General features: G+C 29.8%; 1 protein-coding gene and 1 long non-coding RNA gene across 15 annotated transcripts in view; one reads left to right on the top strand and one right to left on the bottom strand.

Moving 5' to 3' along the window:
* LOC18110418 (uncharacterized) overlaps positions 1-18,078 on the bottom strand; it is a 99,819-nt gene that overhangs the window by 54,643 nt on the left and 27,098 nt on the right. For 2 of the 14 annotated variants that reach the window (XM_052451351.1, XM_052451360.1), the window contains one exon: positions 311-455. The exons of 10 other annotated variants lie outside the window; for them this stretch is intronic. In XM_052451351.1, coding sequence (XP_052307311.1) covers positions 311-455 — 145 coding nt within the window. Of the gene's footprint in view, positions 1-310; positions 456-1,323; positions 1,428-18,078 lie in introns of all 14 variants that reach the window. 2 more of the 14 variants (XM_052451348.1, XM_052451350.1) reach the window with 2 other exon arrangements.
* LOC18110419 (uncharacterized) lies at positions 8,068-8,995 on the top strand. Its single transcript, XR_008058740.1, has 2 exons — positions 8,068-8,512; positions 8,855-8,995. It is a non-coding gene; the product is annotated as an uncharacterized LOC18110419 (long non-coding RNA).

The raw sequence follows: 18,078 nt of genomic DNA, 5'->3' as shown, positions 1-18,078 counted from the left end.
AGTCCATTTCCCTTTTCAGTATTGGCATATAATAACTGGGATAATCCAGGAAGCTTGCTTGTTGAGGCGGAGGTGGTTTAAAGAGTTTCTGTTCCAAAGACTTTGAATTCCATTCTATGGAGAACTCTAGTGCTATGTCGTGCATTAATTGAAGCTTCATCTCTTCTGTGATAGACTTCGGCTTCAACATGTCAACAAACTGCACATCAGTAATCGGCCACATCAGTACAAAAACCAAGATGATCCCCATAAATAGGCCCTGCCTATATGATTTATTAGTAAATAATGAAGATGAACTATTTGTTATGACCTCTTTATTAACTAATGCTTCAAGAGGAGGTCCATATCTATTAATGAATTCAGAACGAAGATCTCGTAGCTCTGGAAATTCAGAAAATCTTGCTGCAGCATATATTAGAGATTGCACAGCTTCTTTGCATTCCTCGGGGCATTCCCTGAATCAAAAAAGGAAAGTAGAAAGTACGTGTGAATGACATACTAAAAACAGTCGATTTGAAAATGCGAACTGAGAGCATGAAAGGTACTGAAAGCCAACGATTTAGAAACGAGTCAGCTTGAGGTCTCACAATACTATCATAATAGCATACGAGAAACTAACTCTCCTAACAATGGTTATCTTGAGGGCACAAAACTAAAGTTCCTTTTTGTTTTAATTTTCTGTTGCTACAACTAGTATTTTCACTGATATTGCCTTTTCCAGAGGCCAGTTCCCAAAAATTTTAGCCCCTGCCACCCCCAGTAACCTGTGTCTACTGGTAACAAAATTCATAGAAACTGGTAAAAGATTTCATAGATACTGGCAAAAAATTAGAAGTCTTCTAGGTTTTGATAGATATCAGGTAGGAAGCATTAGCTCTGCCGCAAACAGGTTTCAGTTTCACGGAGCTTTACTTTTATAGGAAAAAGGAAACAGGTTAATTGAAAGTGCTTATGTTTGTCTTCCATATTCAATCAAGATCACGTAACATATATTTAAAGCATAATTTACATGGTACATAGCACATGTCATGTAGTAGAAGAAATTCGAGAAGTACTGGAAGCACTAGTATTAGTTGATTACAGCTACTACACATGGATTATTGACTCTTCCGGCCTGTGCTTTTGCTTACCATTCCTTGAAAACATTCTGTGTTCTTCAATTTTATTTTTTTCCGGTTAGATGACTGCATTAGTAATTTACATTTTCGCTAGTTAATTGGCTGCATGTAATATAGAATGTGAGAGAGATGATGCAAAAAAAAGAAAGAATTCATAAACAATAAAAAATAGGTAGTCAAAAGCATGTTGAATAGCAAAGCATACTTCTGTTTGTTCATAAGGGAAAGATTGCTCGAGATGCAATCACAGAGCTGCTCAATGAAATTGTAATAGATTATCATGTTTTGCTCAGCCAGAAGCCCTTCTGCCTGCTCAATAAAAACAAACTGTTTACCATTTCAAGTCTCAACCATTAAAGACTAAGAAGGTGCATGTGGAATGGAAGGTATGAACAAGACAAGAGCTGCATGTCATGTGAATCAAGGCAGCAATGTAAAAGAAATTGGGAAAAAAAAGAAAAACTAACCCTGCAAAAAGCTTTGTAAGCATGATCAGTTCTAATGAAACTACCAGAAATTCGCTTAAAACAATAGAATTACCGACGGAATAATTATGTCAGTAATTTACGGTGATAATTACCGACGGATACTTTTCTATTTGTAATTCAGTCGGTATATACCGACAGAATATTTCGGTCGGTATATACCGACGGAATTACAAACAGAAAATATAGAATTTTAAAAAAAGAAGGCGGTTCGCTGACGTGGAAGTTTTTGCGGGCGATTTTACCGACAGAATGACTGAGGGATTCAAATCGGGATCTCCGTACAGTGACGTGACCGATTCACCGTCAGAATTGCCAACGAAATCACCGACAGAATGAGTCTATCGATGATACCATCGGCAAAAGTTAATATATCACCACTCTGCCGACCCTCTCTTCTATTTCTCCTTCTTCTTTCCCATCCCAACTATCCTCTCCCAAACTGCAAACAACCAGCCCCCCCAAAAAAAAATCTTCCTCTTCTCAGCACAAGTCATATTTTTTTAAGTTTTGTGGTCACAACATCCATGTTCAGGCATTGTACTTTATCTAGCAACAATGCATCCATGGAGAGCCCTTCTTTTCATTTTGTATGCTTCCTTTGGCTAGATGGACTGGCACCCTTAGCCTTTTGTGATCATCTTTGACATATAAGAACCCTAATGATCCAACAACAAAAACTATAAGGATATATAAGATTCAAGATAGAACACATCCACTGATACCTGTTATAGATACTGTTTTATTAACATGTGCAAGCAGCATACCGACTCGTCCTGACAAACACTCTGAAATAAATTCCTGTCACACAAGAAATACTCAGAATTCGGGTAGAGAACGTTTAAGATATATTGTTGAATATAGAAAATAGAAACCCCACAAGAGATGTACGATGTGATCATGCAACTGACTTGGCAGATATTAAGAATCAGAAAATATTCTACAGGACACTTATTAATTTCCACGAAATTGATCACAAACCGCCTGAACCCGTTTCATTTCAGCCACATTGGTGGATCTTTATCATTCTTTCTACATAATGTACCACACTTATTATTTATTGAGTAAAAAATTTAAATATTTATAAATTATTTATCAAATTTTATATATTAAATGAATATCTATTATCTATTATTATTTATTAATTAATAAAAAATAAAATAGTTAATATATATATATATATATATATATATATATATTTGTTTTTTGAAGTATATTCGTATATGTATATTAAATGATAATTTATATATATGTGTGTGTGTGTGTGTGATATCAATATTAAGGTATGTATAATTTATATTGTATTAAAAAAATTTAAATATTCTATAAATATATTTATAGAATATAAATATATATTTCGACTTGGGTTTGGATGGTTTTCAAGTCGAGTTTGATAATTTACATATCCTATCTATTATTAATCAAGTTTAAAAAATACTCATCCATTTAGACCAGGTTTGGTTGATATCTATGGTTCTAATTAAATTTCCATCCCTAATTTTCACTCCCTTTTTTCTTATTATCTCAGTAATTTAATCTAAATTTTCAAGTGAAAGACAATTAAATTAAAAAGCGATTTGAGAATCCAATAGTTTCTACTTTTGTTTACCTTGAAAAAAATTATTAAATTAATATGTTTTTTTATTTTTTAATATACTAATATAAAAAATAAATTTTTTTTTTTAAAATATATTAATATATTTTTAAAAACCTAACTTTTTTAAAAACACCTCACTAAAGAAACATGGCGTCTTAAGCTTGAAGCCATTGAAGAAACTTGCATAAGCTGAGTCTCAATTAGCCCATAGTGATAAGGGCTCATTTCACATACATGGTAGAAGATGTTTTTATCTTTTTAAAAAATTATTTATTTTTATTTTTTTATTTTAAATTAATTTTTTTTATTATTTTCATATCATTTTTATATGTTGATATCAAAAATAAATTTAAAAAAATAAAAAAAAAATATTATTTTGATATATTTTTAAACAAAAAAATACTTTAAAAAGTAATAACTTTTATAGCACTAAACAGACTCTAATTGAAGGCTTAGTGATGCTTTGCATTATTTGAAAATTGGTAAATCTCTTATTTAACTGTAATTAATTTCTTTTTTGTGATACTATTGGTTTGGGAAAGAAAATAAAAAAACTTAGCGTCTTAAGCTTGAAATCGAAATCTTCCATAAGCTGAGTCTTAATTAACCCATAGTGAGAAGGGCCCATTTTACACATATATGGTTGCAAATGTTTCTATCTTTTCAAAAAAATAGTTTTTATTTTTATTTTTTTTACTTTAAATTAATTTTTTTAGTATTTTTATATTGTTTTTATATATTGATATCAAAAATAATTTTTTTAAAATAAAAAAATTATTTCAATATATTTCTAAATAAAAAATATTTTAAAAATTAATCATTTACTTTAATTGAAAGCTTAGCGGTGTTTTGCATGTTTAATTTTAATTGAAAATTGATAAATCTCTTATTCAACTGCAATTAATTTCTCTCTTGTGATAATATTGGCTTGGGAAAGAAAATAAAAATAAAAGAAAACAAATACCATTTATCCTTGAAACTCAGAAAATTAATCTTCATCCTAGTCTTTAGTCGTTTCCTCCAAATGAAATGTACGTAGGTGTCATCAATTAAATTATCTAAAATTATTCTTAACTTTGCATCAAGCATAACTTAGATCTTCAAATTTAATATTTTATTTTATTTTAATAATTTGAGTCCCTCAAACAATTTTTTAGTAATAAATAAAAAAATAATTTTTTTATTAATTTTGACTGCATATGATATGATAGTCTAAAAAAATACATGTATGATAAAAACAAGTGATTTTAAAAAATAAAAATAAATAAACACGGTAACTTTTGCAGTTTATTTATTTTTTTAAAATACATGTATGATAAAAACAAGTGATTCTAATTAAATAAAATTCAATCTTGGTGTTGTTGAGTTCTTCTTGATGAGAGGAGTGTTGTTGATGTGTTTTTGAACTTCATCTCATTGAAAAAATAGATAGAGTATTAGTCTTATTCGATTTAATCTTTTATGTTTTGACCGATTTAAGGGTGTCTTGAGGTTTAAAATGGGTTTATTAAGGTTCTTAGTGTGTTTCTCAAGTGAAAACAAATGGTTGAAAAATGAGTTTTGAGATCCAAAACGTCTAACCCCAACTTTCTATGCACTTTCAATGACAAGAATCTATACCGGTACACGGTGCGTTGTTTGCTTTGTTTTTTAAAAAAAAAAAAACGAGTGGGTAATATGTCATCTCCCTATTAAAAGAAAAAAAAGAAGGTCTAACACGGGGGCTTGACCTTGCAAGTTTGGTTGGTTGACTTGAGTTATTTTTTGTTATTTTTTATTTTTTAAAATTTCATATTTCAACATTATATTGATTGCGAATTAAGTTTCATAGTTTGTTTTAGTTTGATTTTTATAAAGTTACCTCGGTCTTATGATTCGAGTTACGGGTTAATGAGTTAACCCGGGTTAAATGGAGTCTTTTTTGGGTTTTATTTTTAATTGAATATTTTTTTTTCAATCTCATCATTCAACATTGAATTGAATATGAATTGAACTTTATAATTTATTTTGATTTACTTTCATGGGGTCATCATAATCTCATGACTTGGATCGTGGCTTTAGCATATTAACCCAGTTTGGTCCGGATCAATCTAATATATTGTCATCTCGAAGTTGTTTTTAAGAAAAATGTGCATGATTTTTTTAAAATCAAATTATATTTTTAGTTGTCGTTTTGGTTTTTTTTTTTTACTCGCCCAATTTAACAGGAGTCATATCGGGTCAACCTCTACACAATTTAAATTTTTTTCATACTAGAAAACAAGTTAGTAATGTTTGAATATTTTTTTATATTTAAAAAGAATTGATTCAATCCACAATGTAGCGCAAACCAATCATTCAGTATTTTCTAAATAAGATTTGAGATTTTTATGGTTATAAATGCAAATTTAATTTATAATTATATATGGAACTAATTTGCATAATATTTTAAGAAAAAGTACAAGAATATTCAATGAGAATAAAATATATATTTTATTGTTAATTTTTTGTTATTTTTGTGAATTAATTATTCTTTTATTTTTATTGCAGTCACAAAAAAAAAAATCAAGACTTTGTTTTAGTATTTCTTTGTTAAAAATTGATTCACCGATCATTATAAGTTTTTATATAAAAAACTATATTTTTAATAAAACAATATTTTACAGAGAATAATTCAAAGTTCTTGCAGAGGGAGCATGCAATACCAGATATGAGATAGATCTTTCAAAAAATAAGGTGGTTTTTTTGACCCTGTAGATCCATTTTTTACCCTATTCAAAGACCAGCCTCTTGTTTTTATGTTTTCACATCAAGAATTTTTTACAGATAAAGAGATATCAAAGGAACTTCTTACTTCGAGGGCAGAGAACCGCAATTAATTTCACGTGATTTTTTTTCCATGGAATTGTTTTTGATAGTTATTTTTTAATGTATTTTTTATTTATAAATATATTAAAATAATATTTTTTAAAATTATTTTTAATATTATTATATTTTCAATATTCTCTAATTTCTCTTTCTTTAGAGAGTTAGAATTAGTTTTTTAAGCTAATTTTTCATTTGGAAGACATAAAAGAGTCTCAACTTCTTTGTTATATATATATATATATATATATATATATATGCCGGGGCCTTTTCCTCTTCTTGAATAACATGATATTTGATATAGGAGGAGTGCAAATCGAATAAAAAAAATAAAAAATAAAATACATGGTTATAATTAATGAGATCATGTATGCTGAAATTTACGAATTTAATTTCATGATGTGTTCTTGCACTAAAATTAATCTAGCTAGCTCATAAGGAATGCGTTATGATTATATGCTTCTGGATTCGATTATTCTAGCAAACATTATATTCACTCTTACCAAAGTCCAAGCTTTTCTCTCTCTCTCCCTCAATTAGGTTAGCTTGCTTGTTTGCAGAACGAACAAGATGTCACAATTATTAAAAAAAAAAAAAATTAATGTATAGATATTTTTTTTATTAAAAAAAACATGGAAATTGCTAGAATATCCTGACCTAAGGCAGGAAATCACAAGTTCCCTCGGTCTCATCATAAATGCCCCTTTTGAATTTTTATTTTAGAAAAAAATTAAGATGATTTTTTTAAATATTGAAACGGTTATTTATTATATTAATCTAGGTTTTGTGGCTTAACTTGTCAAATCCGCAACTTAAACCATTAACTTCACACTAAGTTTTAAATACTTTGGTTTTTTTTAAAATATTTTTTATTTAATAATATAATACAAAAATATAAAATATAAACAAATAATCTTTCAGTCATGTTGAAGATAAGGGCTTGGAAAAAATTCCATGTTTTCCTTTTTCTTTTTCATTATTAAAAAAGTAATGATAAACACTGGTAGGGATGTCAATTGGGAACATGGAAGAAACCAACTTTTTGATTATCTGCAGCGTTGTGGTGCAAGGTGGCACTCGCACCACAACGGGTGAATACAAGGATAAGCAGAGCATTCTTATATGATGGTCACGGGAGGCTTACATGGTCGTTAACTTCAGGACTCGTGGGATTAGTCGAGGTGCGTGCAAGCTGGCCCGGACACCCACGTTAAACTTAAAAAAAAAAAAAAAGATAAGCAGAGCATGTAGGTTTGAAAAAGGAATAAACAGAGCATGTTTACATGTTTCTAGTATAATTAACTAGAGAAGAAAAGATAGTTAATATTTTATTGAATACGATTGCTCGAGGAACTATTGAAGGATTCGTAAGACGGTGCTCTTCTAGTGCTACTGCCTTACGTCTCTGAACCGTGTGCCACGTCAGAGATAGGTTTCTGTAGAAGGAATTGAAAGGGGCATATGGATTTGGGTTTGGTTTCTGTAGAAAGAGGCGTTTGGTTTATGTAGAAAGAATTGAAGGAGACATATGAGTTTGGGTTTGGTTTGGTTTCTTTAGAATGAAAGAATTTTGACTGGGTGAGGTTTTTTTTGTTTTCAAAGTATAGATAAATCAATAAATAATTAACATGTAATTATTATTTATTGTTTTTTTTATAAAAATCAAAATTTAATCTTTTTTATCCGCAACTATATTGGCAACAGCAAATTCATTGTTAATTCTTAATATATTAATTTATTTTTTTGTATTTGATTTTGCTTTGCTAAATTTGTTATTAATATTAAAAAAATAATATATATATATATATATATATATATATATATATATATATATATATATATAATCTGTTACTAATATATTGCTAAAATTATATATAAATTATTCTGATACCAACATGGCAACATCAAATCCAATGATCTTCATCTTTTGTTTTTTAGTAGTGGTACCTCCATGTTCAAATCCAGTGATTATCATCTTTTGTTTTTTAGTAGTGGTACGTACCCCCATGGCCCCATGTGATGTATGACAGCGCCAGCCCTAAAGTTCCTTATTCACATAGATTCAGAAAATCAAATATCCACAGGTTTTCATATCCTTGAATACAACTATCTACCAACCCTGAGTTCTTCAAGTGACGTACGGCTCTGCTGCGTGGGCATTGCTCTCTCTATATATTTCATATCCTTCTCTGAAAGCTAATCAGAACCATGATGAGTATCTTCAAGAGACCTCTCTTTCTTGTGTCAAAAATATCCACCATACTTTTGTTTCTGATCCTTGTGGCCGGTGTTACTCCTGTGATTGCAACCTCCAAGCAACCAAAATTCCGAGCAAGCAGCATGTATTCTTCACAAAGTAACCGTCCTGTTCAGCCATCAGGACCTAATCCTTGCAGTTTCCTGCCTGGATCGGGCCAGTGCAAACCTCCCAAGTGATGCATGTTTGATCATGCATAATATTGTCCACGGTACGTTTTTTAAGGAAAAGAATACAATTTTTTTTTTGTTTTAACTTTTTGATAATTCTCTTCTTTCAAATCTTACGATTTGTGGTTATATCATGTTAAATGGTTATGTTTTTACCACATTAATATTTTTATTTATAGAGAAACTGTAGAACATACAGAAAAAGATATGTTTCTTTCATAGAAATGCTCTCCCTTCCTTCTTGTACCTCCTATCAATATAGACTATATATATTTGAGTTTTGTTTTATAATTATTTCTTTCTCTTAATTTCTGACAATCTTGTGATCTCTCTGGATTTAGACTGACCATGTTTTTTCTCTTTCGCTTACATATAAATTTCAGGATATATATCATGTTGATGATGGAAGTACTGGAAATCACGAGCACAAGTGGGCAATAGAGAGTAGTGTGGCAAGGAGAGTTGATATAATGAATCCTTCTGTATGCAAATTAATGATCATTAATAAATATTTCTTTCCCTAATTGGTGTTGGGTTTGTTCATCTTGGATGCTAACGATGCAAATATCATATTGAGTGTTGATTTAACCAGGATGTTTATTGAAATATTGGATCCTCACATATGCTGCTGAAGGAAATTTTTTATTTTTAAATTAAAAATGAATGAGTGTTGGCTATTGAGGTCTTTGATAGCTCGGGAGTATATGAGATTGATGGTGATAAAAATGCCACGCGTCCTGATTTTCATATAGGGAAAGTCCGGGTACATGATTTGGCATGTACCTTTTGATTTGGCATGATCATCCTAGACATGACCACTTTCTGCAGCCGAACAATCAGCGTTTGTTTTCTGCAGGTCATTTCACCAATGGGTCTCAGGTCAAAGTTGAACCCACTAGCTTCAATTGGTGTCGTCAGCCACGTGTTAAAGATAGCCGATTTGTTAAAAAGATCAAACCAAAAAGCATAATTTTAAGATATGGTTGCCAGTCCGATTCAAGATCTGAATTTTAGATTTTAATCGAGTTATTCAGATTAATTATTTTTTTAAATAAAAACGATATTGTTTTAGACAAAAATAAAAGTCAATGAATTATAATTAGATTTTTTACCGGATCTTATCTAATCATATCAAGTTTTTTTTCTTTTATTTTTTCTTCAATTTAACCTAATTCCAGCCCCGCGTTGACCCGATATGCAGGGTTCGAAAACTATGCTAAAAAGGTGAAAATGTAAACACCTGTGAGTTCTTTCACTCTTTGCTAAACAGCCGGGGCTCCGCGCACTGGGAAAACAGCGACCTGGCCACTAGTTACAAAGCTCTGAGAAGGTATCGAGAGGGCAGTCAGGTGCGAAGCAATTAGCCCCTATTTGTAAAATACCTCTCTTCCTATTTTGGGGTCACGACGAGAAATGGTTTGATGAAGTGTTCCGTTCGCCACGCACCGGCGCCATTCACTTGCTTATCGTAGAGGCTGTAAGTACACACCACAACTATTAATAGTATAGTGGAGTTGAAACACGAGTGCCCACCCTTTCTTTCAAGGAGGCCACTTTTTCCCGGAACACAGTCCAGGATAACCGTCACTACATGAGATTGCATTCTAATCAAAACAAACCATTATTTGATTTTAGAAGGAAAAAAAACTGAAAGCAAAACAGCAGAATTGCATACTTGGTTGTCATTGACGAAGAGAAAAGGAAGAACACAGCTCTACCAATTACACAAACCTCTGGCTTAATCATTCTTAAATCCAAAAAGAAGATGTTTCAGGGAAGAAAGTTAGTAAAATACCTTCCACCATGTCACAACGGTGTCGAGATGTATGTATTAATTTACATTTAACCAAGCATAAAAAATACTAAAGAAACAAACATGGGGAGAGAGTGGGCAATGGCTGACTATAGCGGCTGATGGAATTGGTGTGCCACCAAGTCCAGCCATTTCAATGTTAGACCATAAAACGCTATAGAAGAAGAGAGAGACCATGGGACACGAAAAAATTAATTTTCTTGCGTAGTTCATGATTTGCCAAAGCTCTGCATCATTTCCTATCTCATACTCCAACACATTGTGGAAGTAATGACAGGTCAAAACATTTGCTTCCAAAACAAAAGAGAAGATTGTCACTACTAGATAATTGATAAATACAAACAAAAATACCGATAAAATTTTTCTGTTAGTAGTATATTGCAATAATATTTACTGACCGAATTTTTTTTATCGTTGAATCCATTGATAAATACAAATAGAAATATTCTTATGGTATATACCGAGAGAATCGCAGTGGGAAAAGAAGAAATAAAAAAAAGACAAGCAATACGATGACGTGTAAGTTCTACATACGACGTTACCGACAAAATTATTTCGATGGTAAAATTCATCCATGAATATCTTAACGAAAAACTTTCGTCGATATATACCAACGACATCACGAAGGTTATTACAAAGGACTCAAGAAGGAAAATCATATGATGACGTGATATTTCTACCGACAGAGTTACCATTAGAATAATTATGTCGATAATATTTAATTTATGACCTAGCACTCGACTCTCCTCCCCCTCCCCTCATTTCTACTTCTTCCTTGTCCATTTTTTTCTACAACAAACAACCACCCCCCCTCAATCTCAACACAACTCAACTTCCACGAACGTGACTAGTTTTTTTTTTTTTTAATCTTTTGAAAGATTCTAATGAATCATTATAGGATGGTTGCACAAATCACAGTAAATTATCGGTCGGTTGCATAAGTATTTACCATTAAGTCAGATTATAAGTTAAGTGCTTTGAAAAATAATTATTTATACAATACCAAACAGACTCTAATTAAAGGCTTAGCGATGTTTTGCATGTTCAATTATTTGAAAATTGGTAAATATTTTATTTAACTGTAATTAATTTCTTTTTTGTGATACTATTGGCTTGAAAAAGAAAATAAAAAACTCGGCGTCTTAAGCTTGAATCCGAAGAAGAAACTTCCATAAGCTCAGTTTCAATTAGCCCATAGTTATAAGGGCTCATTTTACTAATAGATGGTTGAAGATGTTTCTATCTTTTAAAAAGATTCATTTTTATTTTTAATTTTTTTAATTTAAATTAATTTTTTTATTGTTTTTTTATTGTTTTTATATATTGATGTCAATTTGTTTTATAAAAAATTATTTTGATATATTTTTAAACGAAAAACACTTTAAAAAATAATCATTATCATAATATTAAACAGGCTTTAATTGAAGGCTTAGCGGTGTTTTGCATGTTTAATTTTAATCAAAAATTGGTAAATCTCTTATTTAACTGTAATTAATTTTCCTTTTGTGATACTATTGGGAAAGAAAATAAAAATAAAAGAAAACAAATACCATATATCCTTGAAACTAGAAAATGGAGAAAATTAACCTTCATCCTAGTCTTTAGTCGTTTCCTCCAAATGAAATGTACGTAGGTGTCAGCAATTAAATTATCTAAAATTATTCTTAACTTTGGATCAATCATAACTTAGATCTTAAACTTTAATATTTTATTTTATTTTAATAATTCGAGTCCCTCAAACAATTTTTTAGTAATAAATAAATAAATAAAGTTTTTATTAATTTTGACTGCATATGATATGATAGTTTTAAAAAATACAAGCATGATAAAAACAAGTGATTTTAAAAAATAAAAATAAATAAACACGACAGCTTTTGCAATTTATTTATTTTAAAAAAAATACATGAATGATAAAAATAAGTGATTCTAAATAAATAAAAATCAATCTTGGTGTTATTGTGTTCTTCTTGATAAGAGCAGTGCTGATGAGATGTTTTTGAACTTCATCTCATTGAAAAATAAATAGGATATTAGTCTTATTTGATTTAATTTTTTATTTTTTTGATTGCTTTAAGGGTATCTTGAGATTTGAAATGGGTTTATTAAGGTTGTTAGTGTGTTCCTCGTGTGAAAACATATGATTGAAGAATGAGTTTTGAGGTTTTAAACATCGAACCCCAACTTTCCATGCACTTTCAATTCAATGACAAGAATGAGTGGGCAACATGTCATCTCTCTATTAAAAAAAAAAAGAGAGAGAGAGAAAGGCCAACTCGGGGGCTTGGCCTTGCATGTTTGGTTGGTTGACTCAAGTTTTTTTTTTTTTTTTTAATTTCATCTTTCAACATTATATTGATTGCGAATTAAGTTTCATAGTTTGTTTTAGTTTATTTTCTATAAAGTTACCTCGGTCTTATGATTCGAGTTGCAGGTTAATGAGTTAACCCGGGTTAAATGGAGCCTTTTTTGGGTCCTATTTTTAATTGAATATTTTTTTTTAATCTCATCATTCAACATTGAGTTGAATATGAATTGAACTTCATAATTTGTTTTGATTTACTTTCATGTGGTCATCATAGTCTCATGACTTAGATCGTGGCTTTAGCATGTTAGCACAGGTTGGCCCGGGTCAATCTAATATATTATCATCACGAAGTTGTTTTTAAGAAAATTGTGCATGATTTTTTTTCAAATTAAATAATATTTTTATTTGTCGTTCTGGTTGTTTTTTGACTTGTCAAAGTGACAAGAGTCATATCAGGTCAACCTCTACACAATTAATTTTTTTTTATACTAGAAAACAAGTTAGTAATGTCTGAATATTTTTTTTATATTAAAAAAAATTGATTCAACCAACAATATAGGGCAAACCAATGATCTAGTATTTTCTAAATAAGATTTGAGATTTTTATGGTTATAAATGCAAAGAATTCATAATTATATATGGAACTAATATGTATAATATTTTAAGAAAATATGCATGAATATTCAATGAGAATAAAATATATTTTTTATTTTTTATTGTTAATTTTTATTATTTTCTTGAATTAATTATTCTTTTATTTTTATTGCGGTCACAAAAAAAAATCAAGATTTTGTTTTAGTATTTCTTTGTTAAAAATTGATTCACCTATCAGTATAAGTTTTTATATAAAAAACTAGATTTTTAATAAAACAATATTTTTCATTAAAATAAATTTTGATAAATGAATGAAAAAAATAAATTTTTAGCTTAAAATCAAATACATCCTTTTCTTCTAAATTTAAATAATTTGAATTCTTAGGAATTCTCATTTTAATGTCTTTACTATTGATAAAACATTCATGAATTTATCAAATAAATAAAAAGATAATTTCAGCTCAAAAAATGCATTCTTATTCTAGAATTGAAATTACTAAAATGATTTTTAGTATTTTTTTAAACACCACAAAATAAAATAGAAATTAATATTGAAGAAAGAAAACTAGATGGGTTCCATTTGTGATATAAAGCACGTGTGCCGCAAAGGATGTAGACGTACATGCTTGACCGATGTTGATAGAAAATATCATTCGAGGAGAACAGTGCCGCGTGCTGACACGGGGGGGTGGGGGGGGTGTGGCGGGGCGGCGTGGCGTGGGCGGGCGCAATTAATTCCACGTGATTTTCTTTACAATGCAATTTCTTTTTTTAAATGTTTGTGAGTTTAGTAATAGTTTTTTTATTTTTTTTTAATTTTTATAAAATTATTTTTAATATTCTCTAATTTCTTTTTCTTTTGAGGGTCTGGGTCTGTTCTTGAAGCAATTAAATTAACATGATAATATTTGATATAAGTCGCATGAAAATTAAATAAAAAAAACAAAAAATAAAATACATGGTCATAATTAATGAGATAATGTATGCTGAAATTTATGAATTTAATTTCATGATGTGTTCTTGCACTAAAATTAATCTAGTTTTTAAGCAATGCGTTATGATTATATGCTTCTGGATTCGATTATTCTAGCAAACATTAAATTCACTTTTACCAAAGTCCAAGCTTCTCTCTCTCTCTCTCTCAATTAGGTTAGCTTGCTCCAAACAAGATGTCACAATTATTAAAATAAAAGGATTAATTAATGTATAGATATATTTTTTTAAAAAAAAACAAGGAAATTGCTAAAACATCCTGACCTAAGGCAGGAAATCACTGGTTCCCTCGGTCTCATCATAAATGGCCCCTTTTGAATTTTTTATTTTAGAAAAAATTTAAAATGTTTTAATATTGAAACGGTGATTTATTATATTGATTTAGATTTTGTGGCTTAATTTATTAAATTTGTAATTCAGACCATTGATTCTATTAAGTTCTAAATACTTTGATTTTTTAAAAATAATTTTTATTTAATAATATAATAACAGAAATACAAAATATAAACAAATACTTTTTTAGTCATGTTCAAGATAAGCTAAGGACGTGGCTTGAAAAAAACTCTATGTTGAAGGCCACTATGAGGGTGCTCGGCGTAATATTTTGTTTATAAACAAATTATTCACAGAAGATGTACACTGCAATTCTGAATTAAGGATAAAATAATCAAAATGAATAATTTAATTAAATTTCATATATAGGTGTTCCAAACAGCATAATTGAATTTAATTGTGTGATTTAATATTTTATTCCAAACATATGAATGGTAAGGAATTATCAATTGAATTTAATCACATGTAAAATTAAATTAAATTAATATTTTTTATTCCAAACATAAAAATTATAACAAATTATAAATTTATCAGTAAAGTTTTAGCATTATTAATATATATTAAACCATTTAAAAACCCATTATTTCATTCACATGTGCCGCATTTTATATATTTTTTTAATTAACGTAGGCGTTCGAGCCAGCTTGCGCGTACCTCGACTAATCCCACGAACCCTGAAGTTAACGACCATGTAAGCCTCTAATAGCCCTGAAATTTGTTAGACTCAAATCAATGACCTCTAAAAAATAAACCTACAACCGGATCAGTTGAAGTACACCCCTCAAAGTTGTGCCGCACTATATACTTGCTCTCCCGTCACCTGTGGATTTTCATTCTTTTTTTTTTTCAATTTTCAAAATATTCCATCTTTAATTTTTATTCGTATTTGTTTCCCTTTTCTTTTTCCATTATTAAAGAAGTAAGAATGAAAACTAGGGATGTGAAATGAGGGTGTGGGAGAAACCTTTTGATTATCTAAACTCGCAACTCGGATTATTGATTTTATTAAGTTTTAAATATTTTATTTTTTTAAAAATATTTTTTATTTAATAATATAATAATAAAAATACAAATTATAAAGAAATAATCTTTGAGTCATATGTAACATAAGCTAAGGGCGAGACTTGGAAAAAACTTTGAAGGCCACTATGAGGGAGTTGGACGTAATATATTATTTATAAACAAATTACTCACTAGGAAGAGGAGAGATGTACAATGCAATTTTCACTACTAAAAAATATAGTAATTAGCAACGGAATAGTCCGTTGCAAATAATACTATTTTTAGCAACGGAAAATCCGTTGCTAACAACCAGCAACGGATTTTTCGTTGCAATTTTAGCAACGGATTTTAGCAACGGAAATTTCGTTGCTAATTTTGGGAATCAGCAACGGATTTGCCGTTGCTAATTTTAGCAACGGATTTTAGCAACTGAAATTCCGTTGCTAATTTTGGGAATCAGCAACGAATAATTCGTTGCTGAGTATATTATTTTTATTAAATTAATTTTTATTTGTTTATTAAAATGACTTTTAATTTGTTTAATTAATTATTTATGGATATTTTAAAAGTTGTAGAATATATATAACCAACATAAATTAATATTAAAAATAATTGTATAACTAATAAAAAATGAAATTAAAATAATATTCATATTATAAAAATTTAGTCAAACTTGCATTAATACAATTAAGTCGAAATACAATTAAAAAAAAATAACAAAAGATACAATCATGGTGCTGGTTGTGAAGACGAACCATGATATTGTGGATCGACACAAGATTGATCAGGATATAGTGATCGAGGTGTAGGTCAATAAAGTGGTTGAGATGTGGGACCCATAGGTGTCATGATCTGGGGAGCCATAGGTGAAGGCATACCTTGGCCAATATTTGATGTCCCACCATGGTATCCAAGATTGTTCACAAGATATTCTTTCATGGAATCCATCTGCCGTTTTATTTCAAGAATAAAATCATCTTTTTTCTTTATCTCCTCTTCTTTATCCTTTATCTCCTGTCGCAATGCTCGATACGATGAACTGGGATATGATGACTCCACCGAGTAGGAATGTGATGAAGAACTTGTACTAACTATAGATTTTGGCATACGAGGTGCACCATATACCCTACCCTTTGTAACTCCTCCTGAAGCCACACACCAAGCTGCTTCATCAAATGAAGGATGATTTTCCCGATTAGTTCCATACTTTGAAATCATCTCCATTTTATAATTTTCCTACAAATAAAATACATGCAACAATAAATTCATTTGAATGTTAAATAATACTTAAGTTATATTAAGAAATAATCAAATAAAAATACATACAACCACTTTTTTAGACTTGTTGTCGATGAAGCTACCAGACTGCTTAGTACTCTGATGCAAAGCTGAAAAGACATCATCCCATGGAGGTTCTTTTCCACCAGCTTCCTCTTGCTTTCAAGATTAATAAATATTATAAAAGATAAATATATAAAATTTAATTCATTATCTTAAGCATAATAAAAAAAAATCCCTACCATATTAGCTCGATATGATGCAAATGACACTGTTCCTCCAGAATGAGTGCTTATTTTACCATCTGTTTTGGTTAATCGATTCCTCCTAGCAGATTCAGACCTCCTTTGAAATTCAGGGGTGGACCAAACATCTTTGATCATTTGATTCTAGTCATCATTGTTTATCTAAGCAGGACCTTTATCAAGGCAATCTATAATATTTGTAGTGTTTTCTTTTGACATGGCTTTCTTGCGAGCTCGTGTCAATTGTTGATTCAAAGCTATCCTAGCCTTATCTTCCCAAATATTACGAACAATCGACTCATCTTCCTCAGGAAAGAAATATTTTTTCTACCAAATAATATATATACCAAGTAAAAAGAGTGCACAAAATTTCAAATTATATAAATAATTAATCATATTGTGTTATCTTGTTCCGAATTTGCAAGATGATGTAATAACTAAAGAAATTAAATGATATTAAAGAGTAAACAAGAAATAAGAACAAATTAGAACACAAATCAGTACTTGCTATTCAGTTAATAATTTATGGTTACAAATAACAAGACAATTACCAGCACACTTCTATAGCTATTCAGTTCATAATTTTCATAATACTATATTAAAGTGATCAAAATTGAAAAGAATATGGCAATTAGTGTTGGTTCTTACCTTAAACTCTTTAAAGAGTTCATCCCTGCACATTGAATCTACTTTTTCCCAAGAGTGCCATGCTCCCTTAAAATTGAACCTCAAAATATCTCCGATTGCACGTCCACACGATGCGTTGTTGAACCTGAAAATATATAATAACAAACTTATAGTAAACAAATAATTTCACAATAATAAGTAATTTTTTTCATACCTGAAAATATAACCTTAATAAGTTAGCTTTTAAAAGTTTAAACTTACTCTGTTGTTCCATACAAACAAAGCTCTTTTTTTCTTGTAATTGGATCTATTGGTGTGTCAAAACCCTTCCTTTTAACATTTTGATCATAATTGTATGGAGAAGATGTTGAACCGTGGTTTGATGGCACACCATCTGGATCCTCATCACATACACCT

The sequence above is a fragment of the Populus trichocarpa genome, chromosome 3 (genome assembly GCF_000002775.5).
Source record: "Populus trichocarpa isolate Nisqually-1 chromosome 3, P.trichocarpa_v4.1, whole genome shotgun sequence".
NCBI lineage: Eukaryota > Viridiplantae > Streptophyta > Magnoliopsida > Malpighiales > Salicaceae > Populus > Populus trichocarpa.
Note: the sequence above shows the minus strand (reverse complement) of the source record. Positions and strands in the feature narration are given on the sequence as shown.